General features: G+C 39.9%; 1 protein-coding gene across 6 annotated transcripts in view; it reads left to right on the top strand.

Moving 5' to 3' along the window:
* The window catches only part of cntn3a.1 (contactin 3a, tandem duplicate 1), a 67528-nt gene extending 46263 nt beyond the window's left edge, over positions 1-21265 (top strand). For 4 of the 6 annotated variants that reach the window (XM_037280354.1, XM_037280367.1, XM_037280346.1 and 1 more), the window contains 13 exons: positions 1628-1778; positions 8312-8439; positions 10695-10870; positions 12350-12467; positions 13334-13492; positions 13618-13767; positions 14198-14268; positions 14592-14826; positions 15692-15807; positions 16033-16219; positions 17171-17283; positions 18488-18656; positions 20126-21265. In XM_037280354.1, coding sequence (XP_037136249.1) covers positions 1628-1778; positions 8312-8439; positions 10695-10870; positions 12350-12467; positions 13334-13492; positions 13618-13767; positions 14198-14268; positions 14592-14826; positions 15692-15807; positions 16033-16219; positions 17171-17283; positions 18488-18656; positions 20126-20217 — 1865 coding nt within the window. In that variant the 3' untranslated portion in view covers positions 20218-21265. The remainder of the gene's footprint in view (positions 1-1627; positions 1779-8311; positions 8440-10694; positions 10871-12349; positions 12468-13333; positions 13493-13617; positions 13768-14197; positions 14269-14591; positions 14827-15691; positions 15808-16032; positions 16220-17170; positions 17284-18487; positions 18657-20125) is intronic. The other 2 variants (XR_005101365.1, XM_037280373.1) reach the window with 2 other exon arrangements.
* Positions 21266-21476: the final 211 nt, after the last annotated feature.

Raw genomic sequence — 21476 nt, 5'->3', positions numbered from 1 at the left:
GTGAAGACAGTTTGTAATCACCCACAGCCACGTCGGGTGTGTAGGGAGGTCGCTACAGCACGACAATGTTCTTTGTTGCCATGAACTGTTGCATGCTGAGGGCATTGTGAGTTACGGCAGGCAAGTGATCCTGCCTCAACTCTTTCTATTGATGTGCTGATTGATTCTCTGGCCCACATTGATCTCGCAGTTTGAATTATATCTTTAGTGACACCAATCCTGGAATCTCTCTGACCACCGTGTATGTCTCCGGCGCCAGCTTGTGTGCAGACTTGCAAGAGCTTTCTGCTGAGCGTGAGCGCATACCAAACTGTATGAGACACCGGCACCTCAGTAATTGAGGCCTAAAGGACCACCAAGGAAACCTCCCTCTCATTTTGCATTCTTTCATTTTGCTTCACAGCCCTCATTCTTCATGCATAATGTCCATTTTAAGGGAAATGCATGGAAATGGAAAACCCACTTTCTTTCACATTAAATATCCTCTTAAAAGGATTGTGTGTGGCTCTGTGAGCATATGTGATTGTGTCTTTCTTTTGCACAAGCAACCGTTTATGGTTAGAGATAGGGGTGTGAGAGCCGGCCTATGTACTAGATGAAGTTATTTGTATGTTTTTAGATGCTCATTCACTCTAATAGTGTCCTTGGTAGGGCTCTAGCTTCTATATTCACGACTTCATTGCAGCAGTAATTCAAGCCTTCCTACTAGAGCTGAATGATTTATCGTTTTCAGATCGAAATCCTGATCTCAGACAATGCAGATTTGTGATCACCAAAGCTGCGTTGTTGTTTTTTAAGTGTTCTTTGTCGCCAAAAGCTCATTAATCAGAGGTGGCATGCTACTCGTGGATAGGTCATGCTAATGAATCAGCTCTGAGCTGATTAAAAAAAAAAAGAAAAAAGCGGCTTGTCCACGTCACACAATCACCCATCTTCCCGAGTTTCCATTTTCCCATCTGTTCACGAACGCTAGGCACTAAGCTAACTTGCTCTGCACAATGTTTATGGACAGCAGCTATGAGCTGCGTGGTGCGAATCCTCTGCATTACGGAATTGATCCTCGCCTCCGTTGTAACTCTATATGACTACAGGCAAGTGTGGAATAGCACACTGTGCAAGAAGCGAGAACCTAAAAAGCTGAAGAAGTTACTGCAAATCACTTGACTAGTATGAAATGCCGAGTTTTGAAAGAGCAGAGTAAATGCTTAGATGTTCAGTACACTTTTCACAGAGGTTTGGCTCGAAATGTGTTAGGGATAGGAACAACAAATTAATATCACAATTAATAAGTATTTGAAAATATAATAGCACAAGAGCTACATACATTGTAAGTGTACGCTCAAAAACTGAAATTGAGTCGAATTACAGCTGACGTTAGCAATGAGGAGGTGCTTGTAAGAGCAAGAGTATAATAAATGTTTAGAATGTCAGCCATGTTATTTGTGCTTAATTTGCACCAGAATGTACTGGGTTTTGGGACCTACTAAAAAAAATAGACAATTACATAGCTTATTTCATATCGTAATTCATAGGGAAGTGTTTCACATACAAATAGGATAAATTATAATGCCACTAAAGTAGTGGGAAGAAACCATCTAATTTCTTGTTTGTTTTGACTCTCATCTAGCCATCGCTCCAGACTTCTCACAGGATTTGTTGAAGGCCCAAACTCTGGCGCGACAGAGTGGTGATGTCCTGATCGAATGCAAGCCCAAGATGTCTCCTTGGGGTGTGATTTCGTGGAGGAAAGGAAAAGAAGCCTTGAGAGACAACCACAGGTACTGGGTTTCACTGTGAATGTGTCTTGAACAGTCGACTGCTATCGTTATCGAAGCGAATTTCATGGACATGTTATTTAGCTTTTGTCTACTTTTTACTCATGTTGACAAACTGCAAATAACCAAACCACGGCAAACAGTAAAATCTGAATTTCTTAAATTTTGCATTCCACCCCTTTCCCTTTTGGATTCCACATTTTCTCTTTGACTTAATTGTTCTAAGGGTCTGGCTGGGGCTGGCTTCCATACTGTTTACAAAAAGGTAATTGACCATTCTTAGATCTATCAGCTCATTAGCAGCATGTGAGTTCTGCACGTCTATTCAAACTCGAGGCAGATGATGATGATCCAGGCAGTGAGACGTACATAATAGAAACAATCCCCAAAAGGGCTGATCAATGACAAGCTGCAGAATAACATGCCTTCTTCTGCAGTAGTGGATGTGGCATCAAGGGAGCCAACTGGACACCTTATCTTATTAGAAATCAGCTTGCATGGATCAATGCAGTACCTCATTGAGCAAGGAAAGATAGGACAATAAGGGGCTCTATTTTCATAGACAGTGCTCTGCATAAAAACGGCCACAACTTGATTTCCGTGCAGGTTCAAGCTTTCTTTCTCACAACGCCACGCTGCGTGTTCTGATGGACCTAGGATATTTTCATTTCCATGCTCCTAACATGCACCAAATAATTTGGTGGCAGAAAGTAGAACAATCTTTAGCCCGGCTAAATGGGTTTAAATTGTGGTGCATGTGCATCATCGCACATTGACACTGCAGCTCAATTATGATTTTTTTGCCCGCATGCAATCTGTATCTGAAGATAGTCTGAACGGCTCAATTCCATTTTTTTTTTGCATCCGACCTAGGACACTTTCATATGTCGTCGTAGAATAGATATGTATCCGTTGTTTTGTTATGCGACCGCTATCTGAACGGCCAGGTCACGTATTTGCGACCTGCATGTCATCGGGGGTGAGGCAGATTCTTTTGATTGTCCGTGAATCTGCAAATTTGTTTTGAGCAATGGTATTCACTTTATACTTGACGTTAAATCTCGCTTGAAACATGAAGCATAACAAGCAAAATAATGTAAAAAGTATGCATGCAAAATAGTTGCCTCAATTTAATTGTCACAAATTTATTTTGTATATGAGAAATCTGAACTTTTATACACATTTTGCATCCAATTGACGAGCATTTTTTATGCCTGTCACCGTTAGCATAGCTAGAAAGACAAAATAAAATAATTTAAATGAGAATACAATAAAAATAATTAATAATAATTAATGCTATGAACATACACTACTTTCACTTATAACCTATACATGACATACGGTAATTGGTTTTTGGGCGTGTACCGAACCGAACTGAAAACCATTAGCACAAAAAGCGTGCATTTTGTGAATTGTTGAATAATAATGCAATTATTTTATTTTTTATTTGGAGGGTGCTTCAAGGGACCTTCAGGATGCACATTGTTAACGTGTCCCATTGTACTTCCTGGAATGGTGTCAAATGCAAGTCAAAACCTCACTTATCAAAAAGTGTTCAAATCTGTCAGTGATTCATTGCTATGTGTGAATGTGTTCAACGTTCAGGAATGCGCCAGCAGGAGGCAAATCACACCTGCTGCAACATACATCGAATCCAATTTTGTCATTCCACACGGGATTAATTGCTCGGCTTGTTCAGCATTTTTTCTTTCCTCAGATATTTATCCACATCACAGTGTGGGAGCAGTTGAAGTCTTAACTCAGAAACCCCAGCCAGACAATTTGTTGGGAAAACTGAAAGGCTGGTCTGATAGTAAATACCAATACCAGCCCAAATGACGCAGTGGTTACAGCTCTCAGATGTTTTATTTGAAACCGAGCGGCTGCATCAGCACCAAGATTATTTGTTGTGCTGTGAAACGATCGACCCAACTTGCAGCTTCATCATCCTCTTAAACATAAAAAGAAAAATGGAGCCATAAGGCCATGTGCAATGGCACTCAAATGGGGAGATTTCCCATTCGGGTTTGTAGTGGGTGAGTTGCATACCAAATGTAGACTTTGACATTATTGCAGCATCTCTCGCAAGCCTTTTCCCTGCTTCCTCGCTCGTTAGATTTTAGTTTCCACTGCACAGAAATGAGGCTTCTACCAGCACTATTACAGCAGTAGCACAGCAGTAATCCATCCCACTGGCAGAACTAAAATACCCATAATTCCTACTTAATCTTTCAGGGATAATGTTTTCAAGGATGTGGAGTAGAGAGGTACAAACTAGCTAAGAATAAAGCAGAACCTGATGTGTAAATAAAATCTTGCTGCAGCGATTCCTCTAATCTTACGGGATGCAAATGCAAATAGAACAAGATAGCCTTGACGTTTACGTGTACTGTATGTGGAGAGCTGTAGGTCAATGTAAAGTGTGTAACGAATTTAATGTAAACGCTGATCACTGCCACTACTACGTATTTGTAATACAATACTGGTAATCATGCTCGAGAATAGTAATATGGTTAATAGCGTAATTCATCAGATATAGTGCAAGTACAGTTTTTCATGCCCTGCCTATAAAAAAACATCATGTCATTGGAGAGAATGAAATAAACAGATTGCCAGAATATCATAGTAGTAAATAGTTTTACTATGCCATCTTTCTTTAGTGGTTCAAATTAAGTTTTCTTTTTATTTACAGCCTGATAGTTTTTTGTTGCACCATGGAGAGACAGACTGAGCTATTCGATTACACCCACTAGCTCACTTTAACACCCACCAATAAGGTTGAAAAGTGCCTATTTACTGTATCACACTACTCAATCTTTTATGTGCCTCACAAATTTCCCCACTCCTGTTAATTGCGCTAGTGCAATATTTGACAGGAGGAAGACCAACGTAAAAGCTTTCCAGATAGCTAATGCTCTTCACATCCTTATCCTCGATAATCCCTTTCAAGATTGCTGAGGAGAGAACTCCACATACAAGTGTGACATCTCATATCCATAACTCAATGTTACCGTCCACGACAAAAGACCCCTTGGGTTCGCCTGCAAGATTAAATTTGCTGTCCCACAGGTACAAGTGGACAATGTATTTTTATTCCCAAAGTCTTTAGGGCAATATTGGTCATTTTGGCTAAATTTGGAGGGCTTCAGGCCGCCTGCAAGGTATCCATTAATAAAGAGGCGTGTTCAGCTATATTTTGAGCAAGTTGTGTTTGAAATATTGGCATAACCCCATTACTGAGTAGAAAATGGCATCTTGAGCTGGGTAATTAATTTCAAAGCATCCAAATGTGTTCAGGAAATTGCTGTACAATCGGGGCTAGGAGGCAGGATAAAATATTGATGGCAAGAAATTTGATTAAATTGGCACGACCTCTCTTACTGACAAAATGACTTAGATTAAAGATTAAAAGACAACTTTGTCTGCTGCCATCGAACATGCCAGCGGCACTCAAGTGTTGTTTAGCTCCCTGATAACTTACTCAGTAAGGACCACAATGATTATGTTAATACTCAAATCTGTGCTCAGAGGAATTTATGGTAGCAGCTTCTTTTTAAAAATTGAGATAAAACCATTCCCCTAAAATCAGATAATTAGATAAATAATTCAAAGAGATGTGATTATTTGCTGGAGGGTGTTCATCTTTAACAAGATCATGGGATTAATGTCTGTCAAAGATTTTTTTGCTGGTCTTTGGAGAATAGATTTTAGAGACCATTCATATTATCCTTTGTAGATTATGATAGTCTCAGTAGTAGTTTTTGCTTTCTCTGCAGTGGATGGTGTGTTTTTCACTGACTCTAACAAAATGATGTTGCCCTGATTCTCAATAGAACTACTCACACCAGTAATTTTCAACCAATTTCTCTTTGTTTACCTTCCCAACCAAACAAATCCTGCTGTCTTTTTTAATAAATTTTTCATTTTTCGTTTTTTTTCAAAAGGTGTTTGAAGCACACGATAAATGCAATGCCATGTTGACACCGAAATGCTTTTAAAAGATGCTCCCATTACAAGCGAGGTGTTTGGAGGCAGCATATCTCTGTGATTGTATTCTACAATGAGGCATTTCCAGCCATTTTTCCACTACATCTGCCACAGAGATCTTTCTATGTGTACAAATATTGGTCAGACTTTTTTGAAACATCATAACAGTACCCACAGGGTCATATTATACTGTATTTTCAAACACACAAAATGTGAGATTACTGTTTGCATTTACTTAGCAACTGAAACACCCCGAGTGTGTACAAACACAACATGTGTGTAAAAAGCTATGTAAGTAACATGGAAATGAACATACACACACAAAATATCCATCCAACCATCCATTATCTACAGTTTATCTGGAGGCGGGTCGCAGCTTCAGCAGGGGAGCTCAACCTTCCCTCACTCCAGCCACCTCATCTGGCTCCTCTAAATGTGTTAAACTCTGGGTCCCTCCCATATGACAGAGATAGGGTGAGAGGCTCGAAGGGAGAGCCTGGACACCCTGCAGAGGAAACCTTCGCCTGCTTGTCATAGTAATACTATGTGTAAACTACAGGGTCCCGCATCCCTGCCACATGTGCAAGTCTTCAAGATCTTTTTTTTTTCCAGTGCCCACATTGTGCTCCCAGCCCCACTAAAGGTTGCTTCGGAGTTGTTTTTTTCCCCCTGTCTTAGCTCGTGTCTATGTCTTTCTTTAAATTGAAGAAATAAGATCAGAGGTCAGCTTTTTGTTTCTGTCTCCACCTGGTAGGCCTCAATGTGGTTTCATGTTTCTAAAAAGAATTTCATTGCTCTCTAATTGGGACATGTCTAATGATGATACAAGTTGTTTTCTAGTCCAATTGTTACACGGCGTTAGCTGGCCAGGACTGACGCTCCCTTAGAAAATGTCTCCCCTAGAATTGTGGTGTCATGTAATTCCCTCCAATCAATCAGTGTACATTTTTTGTAGAATATCTCAATGATGGCAGCACAGTGGACACTGGTTAGCATGTCCGCCTCACAGTTCAGAGGTTGCAGGTTCGATTCTTCCTCTGGCCCTCCCTGTGTGGAGTTTGCATGTTCTCCCCGTGCCCGCGTGGGTTTTCTCCGGGCACCCCGGTTTCCTCCCACGTCCCAAAAACATGCATGGTAGGCAGATTGAGCACTCCAAATTGCCCGTAGGTGTGAGTGCAAGTGCAGATGGTTGTTCGTTTCTGTGTGCGCTGCGAATTGGCTGGCAACCGGTTCAGGGTGTCCCCCGCCTACTGCTTAATGACTGCTGGGATAGGCTCCAGCACGCCCGGGACCTCCGTGGGGAAAATCGGTAAGAAAATGGATGGATGGATATCCCAAAGATGTACCAAGGTATTGTGGGACATTTACAGTCATGCCAGTCTGTACATTCACATGCTTGCATTCAAAGCAAGCAAGAAACCAGTGCATTGAATTCTGTCATTGCAATTTACATACACACGGGGTGCCATTAGCCAGCGATAAACTGATGCATCTTAGAATTACTTAGAGTTTCTGTGACATCAACTTGTTCTTCAAATCTCTGGGAATTGGAAGCATCTGGTCTTCATTGCACAAGAGTTACCTTGCCGACTTTTCCTCCGTCATATCTGGTTATATTTCACTACAGCAGCTCGTTGAGAGGTAAAGCGGCACAAGCACACTTTTTGCGTCAGATGAAATCTGCCAGGCTTGACTGATGACGGCAACATTTGAAATGAGAAGCTTTGTTGTTGTCGCTTGCTGGGACAATCTGTTGTAGCGGCTCAACCTTCTTTTATTGTCACGCAGCCAAGCGGGTCGACTTTGTTCCTCCTGAGATTTCACTGACATTTATGAGGAATAATTGAATCAATTTCAATAACTGGTGAAGGCGATATTTATCTTTTGTCTGACTGTGCTTTTCTCAGCTTTAAGTCGTTAATATTCATAAATGCATCAGCAACACAAGAAACACGGCAATTGAGCGAATTCTACCCGGAGAATTTTTTCATTCATGGCTTTACACAATAAGATTTGACAATTTATTTTTATGATTAATGGTAGTGTGAGATTTATAATACAAGTATACAGTGGAAGTGTTGGACTGGAACAAGTTTAATTTATGATTATCATACTGCATACAGGGTGAGTGCATGCATTTGGCATCAATTTGTGTATATATGCCTTAGGGAGTATAAATTTACATATTAGCAATTTAAGTACAGTTACACGGTATGAGTAGATCTTCCCATAAAGTGTACTGTTCTTATCAAGTCACAGTGCAGCGAAATCAAACTGTGGCACTTAGTGCTGAAGTCCTGCTTATGTCACACTGCAGCGCAGGGAGCCAATTAAATTTTGCTGAGATAAACACCAGGCTCAATTTAAAACGCTTTAGGATAGTGGGCTTGTTCATTTCAGCGGCATGACCATGCAGGTTAGCGCAAGCCAGGCTAAATTTCCATTTAAATTCCTTAAACCAACACTGATGCTGTCAACGGTCTTAATCAGATACGCCTTATAAACTTTGTATAAACTGTATGTGTCTGTGTGCGCATTGTTTTCCGCAGAGTTACTGTGCTGGATAATGGAAGTCTTCGCATATCCAATGTCTCTAAAATGGATGCCGGTCTGTACACGTGCGTAGCCAGAAACCAGTTTGGCGTAGCAAGCAGCGCCGGTAGCCTTTTGGTTAAAGGTAAGAACTTCTGTTTTGTTAGATTAATCATTGCCTGGTGAGTGACTGACAACCAGACTTCTCGCCTAAAGTTAGATGGGATACCTCCAGCTTTCCTGACCCTAATGAGGGCAAGTGCTATAGAATTTGGGTGGATGGATTATTAATCTTCCTTCACTTTTAACATAACACAGTTGAATGAAAAACAATTAGATCACCAATCTGAACAGAAGAAAAAAAAGAGAGAAACATCTTTACCATTTCTTCGTTTTGCTTGCAGACCTGAAAGACCACACTTCATTGCCACAAAATGCTATGGCGACGTTGAATAAAAGTCTTAATTCAAAGAGAACACTGTGTATTTCTGTTTTCCTGTCACATATCAGTGACGAGCAGCTAAAATTATAAAGCAATTACAAACGTATGAATAGAATAAAATTAAAGCAGCTGGTGTGCAAGATATCCTCGACAATCAGTCATTGTTGTTGCGCTTTAAATCACACTAAAGTCACACACTTCAACCAAGGTGCCCATGTATATGCCATGGCCTTTTAAATTACTTTGTGCAGTCCAATTAGTTGCAAGAAGCTAAAAGCTGATTGCATTTGTTTGCCTTAGTGTTACGTTTATTTTTCTGGACAATGGCTTTTTTTAAAACCTTCTAAATAACACTCCTCTGCTGTGCAGTAAGATCTTGGGGTCATTTTAAAGAGCCGAGTTGACAACAGTGCTCTATTAGAGTGGCCTTTGGTGATTCCTCTTCACATCTACTTTGAATTGCAAATACATTTGCTAGAAACCCAACTATTCATTCCCACACCCCCAGTTCTTTTCTTTCTATGTACAAGTTGTGGTAACATATAGATAATCTGTGTGTTTATATTTATAAATTAGAATTTTAAACTCTTAATTTTTCAAATACAGTATCACTTTAACATTGTGTCTTTTTCAATGATCAGCCTGAACGTTTTTTCATAAATAATTATTGCTATATTACCTCTTCATTGTACTGGGTAGCATGCCTCTGCTAGAGAGGGAGAGGGAGTTGCTGCTGGAATTGCACTGGTGCGTTCGTTTAAGTGGGAATTCTGACATTCACTAGTTAAAACTACAGACAACCTTTTTCTCATCAGACTATGTCTTTGTGGTTTATTTTAGTAAAGGGATCATTGCAACAAATAATGTGAATTATACAAATAAATCTTGCTTTCTGCCTCCAGAGCTCAATCCTACTTTAATATATCTAATTGTTGTGTACCTTGCTTTCCAGAGTGTGAATTATTCTTCCATCTGGAATTCATGTCATGCTTTGTATTCCTTCGTAATGGGAAATTAAACTGCAGACATAGCATTTAGGCTCTACTTGATCAGTATGAGCATATTGAGGCATACCCACAAAATTTGCAGCAATTTCTATGCTAATTCTGATGCAAATATTAAGATCTAGGTTGTAAAAGAAGCCGCTTCAGAGCTATAAAAACAGAACTGTACCGAATGAGGATTATCGTGTGCAGGGGAATACTGTATGTTGTGAATGAGGAAGCCAATTTGCGATTTCCCCCGCAGTCATAACAAGAAACGAGCGTGACAGCTCTGCTATCAACGGGCAGAAAGTTTTACTCGTTTTGCATCCAGTGTTGAAACTTTGCCCAGACTCACCTACAATGCACCACGACGACCAGCCAGTTCTCTTTAGCCGCTACCAGATAAACAACTTGCCTTGTCTTGACAGAGCTAAATACAGACCTTTACTCCTCTGTCTACTAGAATACTTATGACATGCATTTATAATTCACTGCTCACCGGACTCTCAACCTTTGCTCTATTATCTATTTTGTGTATTAAACGAGAACCCATATGAGACAGAATAAAGATCCCGTAGCTGGAGAAAAGTAAAATGCTAACACAAAAAGTGTTGACACAGACTGAAATTGCATTTCAGGCCGAGTTTATTTTTCTTTGCCACTGCAGCAGTATAGTGACATTGGAATGTGTTGTAATTTATGCAACCCACATAAGAGGTACAATATTTGCTCACTGACAGACCAAATACAATTTATTCTGAGTTGAGTGAATATCTGGACCAGGACTAAAAGAAAAAAAGGATGAGTTGTATTTTTTTCCATTTACAGTTAAATGTTTATGGAGCATAAAGAAGAAAAGTCATAGGATAATATACACCCATACTCAAAAAGTCATACAAAAAGTGTGTGATTCATGAATAAAGGGAGAACTTATTGCTTAGCATTTTTTCAACCAGTGCTCCATGTTTCCAGAGCCAACTGTGATCACAAGCCCGGCCGGTCATCTAGATGTGACGGTGGGGGAAAGCATTGTGCTGCCATGCCAGGTTTATCATGACCCCTCGCTGGATCTCAAGTTCACATGGTTCTTCAATGAGCAGCTCATCCACTTTGGCAGCGCCGGAGCTTATTTTGAAAGAGTTGGTGGGGTAAGTCTCAATCCTTTATAGCTCTGTAAGTAACACAGCCACATACAAATGAAATCCCTCACACACAGGAATGGTGAGGCAGCAAATATCTTTAACCACACACTTCTTACTTAACTAGTTTAAAGAGACTCATGGGAGAGTTGGTCTTCATTGTATGTAAAAGAAAGCTCCACTAATTCAGTTTACAGGTTAATTTATCCGATACATCAGGGAGCAACCTATTCATTGTTTGCTTATAAGAAACATACAGATAAGTGTTAAGGGCTCTGTGGTTGCCCGTTGAGCTGGTAATATTATCCTCCATCGACAAGAGCAGCAAGTAGTTAAGTCATTATGCAGTGTGCAGCCAAGCATATTAGTTGATCATCTATAACAATGTTTCTCTCCTAAACAAGAGAAGCAATTATGATGTGCTTGATCATTCCCTATTTATTTTTATCTTGCACTCAACATGATCATGGGCAATAGTAGCCTAATAATGTCTCCTGCCCTGCAGTTTATTTAATCCCTTGACCCCACTGCATTCAGATCACTAACATGCTGTGAAAAATACTGCATAGCGAGTGTAGGATAATTAGCAAGCTCCATGACGATTATTGGTCAGTCAAGAGTAAGGATGGGGAGCGTTTTGATGTTAACGATACTACATTGATCCTGTACTTAAACACTAATTTTATCTGTACTTTTTGTTTTCTGAAAAACAAAAATATTAGAATAAACATGCTGTACATACTTGCAATATTTTTGAAGACAGTCATAGCAGAAGCGATATTATGCATATGTATATATTAACGAGGTAACACTTCCAACGTGACTATCTTCCAAAATATTACCGAATTTTGTTCTCATATTGTCAGACTATGATTTTTATATTTTTATGCATGGCCACACAAATTTTGGTGACAGTCGGGCACATTTGTTTTCGTTCAATCAGTGACAGAATGTTGCCACTGTATGAGACACCGTACAACTTGAAGTAAATAAAACATATTACTAGTTTTGATCTATTTCCCGAGAATGACTATCACATACATACACCTGGGCACATACATTTTGGTGATGATTGATTAGGGTTTTGGACATAGAGTTGTTATAGAAGCGCATTATATATATGTATATATATATAGTATGTACATGATGTAGTATATTTTAAATATTTATTACTTTAAAAATGTAAATGTAACATTTTAGGAACGTTCTTTTAAACTGTGACTATTTATTACTATTACTGTGGCTCTGATGGTTTTGAAGGTAGAATGCATTTGGCATTGATAGACGTTTGTGCAGAAAAGTTGAATAAATCGAAGGATAGATATGATGGAAAAAAATCTTCAAACAAAAATTGTAAATAACTGCAAAGCACGACTGTCTCCCTGAGGTTACGCCATTGAATTCACTACCACGGAGCTCACTCATGAAGTGAATACCAAGAAAATCTGCTATTTTATTTAAATAAATTAACCTGAACTGTTTTGACAGCGCTCGGCCGGGGACATAATGATCCGCAATATTCAGCTCAGGCATGCTGGGAAATACACATGTGCAGTTCAGACCAAGGTGGACAGTGTCTCTATTGCCACTGATATGGTGGTCAGAGGTAAGATAAGATGTATCACATACTCTATGCCAATATATTCAAATTGTGTAGAATTTAGAAGCACACACAGTATTGCAAAAGAAACTTTTAATTCAGAGAAAATCAGTAATTTTTACATTTGAATTTTTCTTCCTCGTTTCAAGTCAGCTTTTTTCTCTTTTCTTAAACGAGTCAGTTACTGAACAATTGATGAGAGCTCTCAATATAATATAATATAATATAATATAATATAATATAATATAATATAATATAATATAATATAATATAATATAATATAATATTGTCCCTCTCTGTGTGGAGTTTACATGTTCTCCCCGTGCCTGCATGGGTTTCCTCCGGGAATTCCGGTTTTCTCCCACATCCCCAAAACATGCATGGAAGGCTGATTGAGCACTCCAAATGGTCTGTAGGTGTGAGCCCGAGTGCGGATCTTTGTTCATCTCTGTGTGCCCTGCTAACTATTGGGAGAAGGGGAAAGCTATCTTTAGTATTTTCTGCCATCTAAGGTTAATATTAAAATTAGTAGTGGAAAAAAACTCTAGGTTTGTCACATTATTGTTAATACTTAACTTACTCTGCGTTTCTAAATTGCACATAAGTGTCATAAGTGATTCTTGTATTGGAAACCATTGACATAGAATAAGGCCTAATTACACGATTACGCTCTGTAATTATCCCTCTGGGACACTTACACAGTTTTTTATTTTCCTAAATATAACAACATACACACAGTAGCAGCTTATTGAAGCAATACAATTTACAGCTTTACACACAATTACTAATACATTTAAAATGTTGGCCCTCAACAGCAACTCCAGTTCCTCACATTGCCCCTTTGGAAAATAATTTCACACCCTGGCGTCTAGGTCCTCCAGGGCCCCCTGTGGACTGTCAAGTGACTGAGGTGACAGAGACCACGGCACTCTTGACCTGGGGATCTGGGATGGACAACCACAGCCCCATTCTCAGCTATACCATCCAGGCCAGGTCACTTTTTTCGCTCGGGTGGCAAGCCGTTTCCACTGGTAGGTTGCTTACATCTAAAGGATTTTAAAAAAATACATATGAAATGAGTAAATACTTCAGTGACAGCTCCAGTGTGGATTCTTCAGGGTTTTGATGAAAGGTAATTTGGTGTAATGTCTCTTAGTTCCTGAGCTGTTCGGGGGAAAGCAGTTGTCAGCCACTGTCATCGACTTGAATCCCTGGGTGGAGTACGAGTTCAGAGTACTGGCAACCAACAGCATCGGAACAGGAGAGCCCAGCAAAGCCTCTAGAAAGGCCCGCACCAAGGACACGCGTATGTACCACAACTTACTCATAATTAATTTCAAATCAACACCACCAAAAGTAAGCTTATTCAGGAGCTTTGTTGATTGAAAGTGGGGAAAACACACGAAGCCCAGCATTAGATATTATGAAAGGACTCAATTGTGCCTCTTGCTCATGCAAACCTCCCTGCTGCTGATGTCAGCCATGGTATTTTGTAGCTTCACTCGTCTTTGTGAAGAGAAAAATGAATGAAATGAAGAACTAAATTGAAACTTAGTGGTTCTAGATTCTGAATGTGGCATACAGTACATGAACTACATTTCTGTTTGCAATTTCAAAAAACCTGAAGTATCTGAATCTGATTGCTCTGATGAAAACATTACTTATTGAGTAAAGCGTGTTTTTTCAGGTTTTTTTTTACTGCATGAGGCATCTAATCCTTTCTGTTCATATAAAAGTTCCCAGGGTGACTCCGGCTAGAGTGAATGGTGGTGGAGGGGGACGTTCAGAACTGGTCATCACTTGGGAGGTATTTCTTTTTTCTCTGAGTTAGTAGTCTACCTTTTATTTTCCAGAAAGACATTCCTGCACATTCTGTATTTTCTTTATTTATTTGACTTTCCCCCCGCCTGTGAACCGCAACATAAAGATTAACGCTCAAGGCCTGTTGGAATAGTCATTTTTTTTTCTCCTTAGTATAAATCCACTTATGCAGCGTGATAAGTACTTGCAATTTCAGCATCACCCTCAGCCGTATTCCTCTATATTCCAATGGTGCATTTCGTTTGGTATTAATAACTTTAAATATCACTTTCTTGAGTCATCCTTATGAGTCATCTTATCCTACTCTAGCCTGTTCCAGAGGAGCTGCAGAGCGGCCCCGGGTTTGGCTATGTGGTGGCTTTCCGCCCACTGGGTGCACAGGGCTGGATGCAGGCTGCTGTCACATCTCCTGACGCCTCCAGATATGTCTTCAAGAATGAGAGCATTCCCCCTTATTCATCTTATCAAATCAAAGTCGGGGTTTACAACAACAACGGAGAAGGGCCTTTTAGTCCTGTGGCAACCATCTACTCAGCGGAGGAAGGTGTGTAGCTACAACAAGTGTAGTGAAACAAACACAACTGCGCAGCATGTAGCATCAGATAAATGGTGCGTAATGTGTGACAGTGAGAATGGCTTCAGAGAACATAAAACAACTGACGCCTTCCCTTCCACCCACGGCATGCACCTAATATTGTTTTTAGTTCTTTACTCTTGTTCTGTCTCTTTTTGCTGATTTGCATGCACCGTAGGTCGATATTACCCGCGACTTTGGTGGTGGTTGGGTAACGCTAATGCTGGCACTGCAAAGAGTATTAGTTCACTATACATACACTGCATTAACATTGAATGAAGGTTCATGTATGCAACTATCCTCTGTCACATAACTATCACTGCTAGAGGAGCAACTCTGCACTTTATAAAGTACACAGAAACAGTTTTTATTTTCAACAGCTACAAAAATATCAGTAGTTATCAATATTGACATAGACAATGTTGATATCGTATATAATTCACTTATATTCAGAAACATGTTTCAGCTATATCGCCCAGTCCTACTATTATGTTTAAGAAAGCATTTATTTAATGTTTTTATTGTAGAACAGTTTAGTAGACTTTTTCAAAGGTGTGTTGAACTCAGATTAAAAGTTAAGTATTATATTTTGAAATAATATTAAATAAATGCAGCCTTATTTTTCAAGAGACAGAAAAAAAAAAAAACGTATACATTGATATCGACCATATACTTTGCAGTCAAATCGGGCCATTTTTAACATCATAGTCACCATTAAATGTGTGCTATTTTACTTTTTTGTATAATAATCACAATAATAAGTAAGTGGTAAAAAAAAAATGTGTACGAAGGTGTGAAGCGAGTATATGTCGAGACAGTCTTGTGTACATTTCAGAGCCCAGCAGAGCACCAGGGAGGCTCAGGGCGAAGAGCATCTCAGCATCTGTGGTGGAGGTCACCTGGAAGCCTCTGGCCTGGAGCAACAATCGCAGACGCATCCTGGGCTATGAGGTCAACACAGCACATGCCCACACAATTGCAACTGGTCACAAAAAAACTATTCATAGCTTTTTCTTGCTATTTAGCTGCTTTTAATTAGACACACACTATTTGTGCATAGCTATATTGATGAAGACAGTCATTTTATATTCCGGACACACTGTGTCTGTACACCTCAATCTACGGCTGTTCTGTGTGTTAGAGACAATAACATATAGTTTGGTTTTTTTTCTTTAGTTGCAGTACTGGGGGGTAAAGGCGAAGCAGGAGGCGGCCAGTGTGATTAGGACGGTGGGGAATAAGACATCAGTGCACATCAGAGATCTGGAGGGCAGCTGTACCTATTTGATAGCTCTGCGGGCTTATAACAGCGCTGGAGTGGGTCCACAGAGCAGCATTGTCAATGTCACCACCAAGAAGCCTCGTAAGAGCTCCTTTTGTAACATAACTGGCAAAATGTATCCATTGATGTGTGCGTGTGTGCAGGTGACAGTCAACACAACATAAATATTTCCTTCCCAGAGTAAAATACAGTACTTTATACCAGTTGGGAATTTGAAATATTCAGTCTGAGACTAAACATTTAACCTTCCAAATGCTCTTAACCTCCCAAGTCTTGTCAGACAATAAAATGGCCAAGACGATCAGTTCAATTGCTGGGGGGAAAAAAGGAATACTTAGAGCCCTTAGGGATGTAGAGTTATTGACACATTCACTTCTCCAGTGTTTAGATATCTACGTTATCAGCAAAACATGATCTTGTTCCGCAATTTAGATCATAGTTCAATTATACGTTGAATCGTTATGCTTCGTTTGACTCCTTACTACTCCTTGTTTGACTGTATTAGTCTTGCTTCTACCAGGAGTGTAACTCATCCTTCTATTCTATTTTGTCAGTTTATTATGTCGCTAATTTAATGGACTACCTCCTTCATAATGCAAATTATGCTTGAAGAGGATCTGGCAGTCAGTGTTGGGCCACACTGTGCATGTCGTTTCGACAAGATAGTGCACGTCGCAAAATGAATGCATTACAACTGACCCATTACGTTTAAGTCTGGTGCATTTAGCCGCTGTTGGACTGGATGTTTGGATGATATTAAATGCATGTATAGATTGTCAAAAAGAGCAAATAATAATCACAATAGTTTTGACTTTTGTTAACCAAGGTGTCTTGGCACCTCATCCCTCTCACAAGCAAACAAAGCTACTATGTCTGCACCACCTGAGTCACTGTTCAACTGTTAATGAGAAATATCCTTCATGCTGAGTTGGTTCTTGACTTTAATGTTTATTGATTGGCCGCCTTGTTGTTTTTATCTCCTCATGACCGCCTCTTCTCCACCCCTCTCCAACGCTCTCCCTCCCACTCTAGCACCCAGTCAGGCTCCCGTCAAAATCATGTGGAACACTTCCAACTCCAAGGTCATACTGCACTGGGACCAAGTACACGCTCTGGACAATGAGTCTGAAGTTACGGGTTATAAGGTAATGAGTGCAAACCCTTGCACTTAAACAACAGGAGAATAAACTCAATGCTACTTCACTGGCAATTTAATGCAGGCAAAAGCGTAAAAGAATACAATTGACACAGTCTGATAGACCTCAGTGGAACGCAAGAGCAGGAAAAGAGCTGATTGGCTGATGTAGAAGGGCAGGGCTGACAGCAGCAGGTGAACCCAAAGACAGAAATAAAACACAAACAAGGGAGGGGAAGACTAACCTGTATTCCTATAGTAAAATTAATAGAAGGTGGTAAGAAAGACAGTAAGTTATGTGACTTGTGTACGACAAGTATGTTGCTGGTTTTGTTATTGCAGTTGTACCAGTTTTCAGTGGGTGTAAAATGCAGTGTACAATCAGTGAATATCTTTGACAAAATTACTTTGTTTTTTGACACGTCTCCTGTATTGAATTATTTGATTCCCAACCAGCGTGTTGCAGCACATTAGCAGTGTGTCATTAGAGATCATCAGTTGTAGGGTGGGAAAGTATCACTTCATTAGTTTGAAAATTATTTAGTGACTAGAACATATATTATATACACCCGAACCTCTATTTTATATGCTTCAATTCCACGCGACTTTCTGTTCTGCAATTCTTACAATGAAAAACACATATCACTCATGTTCCGGACAGATTAAACAGTGAAAAACATGAGTGACTGATGAGCCCAATTTCTTTTACAAAATGAATCATTTCCAATGTAAATGCACTACAAAGTACAAAAATACAGTATTTTGGGAAAATGAGACACAGACGATCCAACGGTTAATCTCCCTACCAAGCAGCCTGACCCCCACCTGATCCCAATCTGATCTAGAACCTCATATGAAAGCAATTTTGGTCAGATTTGAAAAAATCTGAATTGAGCCATGCAGACTGTCTTCGAAAAGACACGGGTCGCACCTGGGCAAAAATTTTGATCTGGGTCGCATTTGTCTGCAGTGTGAATCTAGCTTAGATTGTCATTATTTCCGTGTATATACTTTTTTCCCCATTATTGTTTGGTAGTGTGATTTGACATTTTTTTTAATGTCAATTTTGTGCCTTGACTCAGAAAGTTGGGAAACACTGCATTACTTGCTGGAGGTGTTCCCATTAAGTTGTCCTACGACCTTCACCATATACTTGCCGTCTGTCCCAATGTTGCATCGTGCAGGAAACTAACATATTTTTTTTCATCTCTCAGGTGATGTACAGCCAGGATAGACACAGCCGTCCCAGCGTGGTGGAGACCAACACCACATCCTTAGAGTTGTCGCTGCCCGTCAACGAGGACTACGTCATCCAGATTAAACCTTTCAGCGAAGGTGGGGAGGGCATCAGCAGTCGGCAGATTACAATCCCCAAGATAGCAGGTAGGAGAGCTGATACATAAAACATGCAAACATTTCCCGCCACTGTTGCTGTATCACATGGAATCAATCATTCGACTGGAAACATAACAACTGAGTGTGTAGTTACGCACAGATGTTAAGTGCATGTCAGTGAGCTTTGCAATGAGTATTGTTGTTAGGTCTCAGTGACATATCAATATTTCTTTTTTGGGGGGAGGATTCACATTTTTTGTTGTAGAAGTTTTCCCCCTATGGGATTCTGTCTTCTAAATTGATTTTTTCCTTGTGAAAAAAAATAGATTTTATTTTTGGCAATATCGCCCAGCTCTAATTGCTGTGGGCCAAAAATGGATTTGAGGCAGAATTGTTTGTTTTTAAATCAAACATGACAGAGGCCTTCAAAGCAGATCAGTTTGGCAAGTTACTGAGAGAAGTGCTCCAGGCTTTTGATTTCACTGCAAGTATGGATATGGCATTGATCCTAATTATTTCTTGAACTATATCTCAAAAAAATTCTAAAGATGCTGAAGATAAAGAAGATGTTGTAAAGCAGTGGAATCAGGTTTATCTATGTACAGTTCCACAGGCAGCAGTACAAATATTATTCACCAACGTACATTGATGGACGGCATGTAAATAATGTACTTTAGTTGTAAAATGTTTTGTTTGTTTTTGCAACTTTATTTGAATGCCAGGTTCTTCTAAGCGTGTGCTTAACACACTAGTGCCACCCAGTGGCCCTCCTTCAAGCAACACATTCATTTATATGCTTTCTGAAACTTGCCCGATCCAATGCAAGAGCTTGATTTAAAAATGAAATAAATCAGAGCGGCACAGTGGGGCACTGGTTAGCATGTCGCCTCACAGATGTGTGGAGTTTGATCCCGGCTCTGGTCTTCCTGTGTGGAGTTTACGTTTTCTCGCCGTGCATGCATGGGTTTTCTCTGGTTACTCCCACATTCCAAAAACGTGCATGGTAGGTTAATTGGGCACTCCAAATTATCCGTAGAGGAGATTGTGAATGTGATGGCTTGTTTGTCTATGTGTGCCCTGCGATTGGCTGGCAACCAGTTCAGGGTGTACCAGACCGCTGGAATAAGCTCCAAATGTACTTGAATGAAGTTATGTTGTTTTGGTCAGAAGTATGCCAAAGTGTTGTTGTTTTTTTTTATGATCATTAATTTTGTAAATTGTAGTTTCCTCTCTTAAATTACCATTGAATTTTTCCAACTCTGAAAATTCACACAATTTTGCTACGGTACCCTAAGCACTGTTTTGAAACATATTAAAAGCTGTTTCTAATATTTTGACCATGTTATTATTATTTATTTTTTTACACAAAAGGGGGAAACTTTTGAAAGTTTGATGTCGTCAACAACAAACATAGTCAACTAAACCTCTCTGAAGGTGTTAGTCAAAATTTGATGGACAGGTTTTCCAGTTGTTGAGTAGGCATTACATGTTTGTGTGTGTGATTTTTTTTTTTCAAGACTCCATCGCCACGGGAGCTGCCTCGGTGTCTTCATCACTTCCTGTGGCCTACCTTGCTGCTGTCATCCTCACAGCCAGGATCGAGCTATGACCAATTCAACATTGCAGCCTAACATCAAGACAATGAGCAGGTGTGAGACGTGAGGCCTGGGAGCCTTGTCTTCACTTTCACCTGCTTCCCACCTGACTGTGACTTGCGAAGAATGCGCTTCATCCTTTTTTAAGGAGTTATTTAAAGGAACTGGCCCTTTAAGGAGGCGTTGATGTGACATGAATTGACCTGCAGCTTTTCTGGATGCTTTTTTTGTTTGTTTCTTCTTTCCTCACTTCTAATATATGGATAGTGTCATGTATTAGAGGTTGTGTACCCATGATGGACTTTTCCTGGATTTTCTTTCTGTCCTATGGAGACTAGCAGAACTTTCAGAGGAAAAATCCAAACAAGTGACATTCTAGTTCAGAGTGGTTGATTGATAAAAATCATCTTGCCTCCATTTAGACTGTGTTTTGGAACACAAAACAAAAAAAAAAAGAATACTGCTGATTCCGGGCGAAACAAGGTACCCGATTGCCCTTTGACAAACTCCAGTTTGAGACGTCTGTGACTTTACCTGCGTCTTACTGATGCTTTTTTTATTTTCAGGCTGCATCCCATCAGGCGTAAAACAGACTGGAACCAAAGTTGTGATTCATAGATTTGACAAGGCCAAACCTGCTGATGGTGCGAGCACTGGTGAATCGATGTCTTACCTTCCTCCTCCATATTCCCTTCTCACCAAGTGCATAATGATGGCACGCTGAGAGTTGTACATTCAATGTATGGAATCCTCAGGTCCCAATTGAGCCTTAAGTCTTCTAATTAGGATCCATGTTGTTGTTGTTGTTGTTGTTGTTGTTGGTATTCAACAGTTGCATTCATTTATGTTCCTAATTTGTTTCTCCATGTTGTATTGTGTGTTCTATGTACTTTGGGGCAATGTGGGCTCATACAACACCGTCTTTCATCATGAGAGACAGACCCTTCTGGCTTACTGAGTATGGGTTATTTGTAATTGGCTGTTATCAGATTGAGGTTGACAAATTTGCCGGATGTTCAGATGGTTAAACAAGCTTTTAATAAACATGATGCCATTTTCCTCCTCGGTCTCTTTCTCTTGACTCATAAAAGTAGTCTTGGAATGTAAGTGATGCATTCCTGGTCCGTATGCAGCCAAAACGTTCTTGAAGCTGCGTTTAAGACCTTCAACTTTTTTCGCTGTTCATGAATGTCACATTTGTGGGGAAAATGTCACCAAAATGCGATTGGAACAAAACCAGTTGAGGAGTTCTGCTGTGATACAGTTTGCTGTC

This window comes from Syngnathus acus, chromosome 2, assembly GCF_901709675.1.
Source record: "Syngnathus acus chromosome 2, fSynAcu1.2, whole genome shotgun sequence".
NCBI lineage: Eukaryota > Metazoa > Chordata > Actinopteri > Syngnathiformes > Syngnathidae > Syngnathus > Syngnathus acus.
Note: the sequence above shows the minus strand (reverse complement) of the source record. Positions and strands in the feature narration are given on the sequence as shown.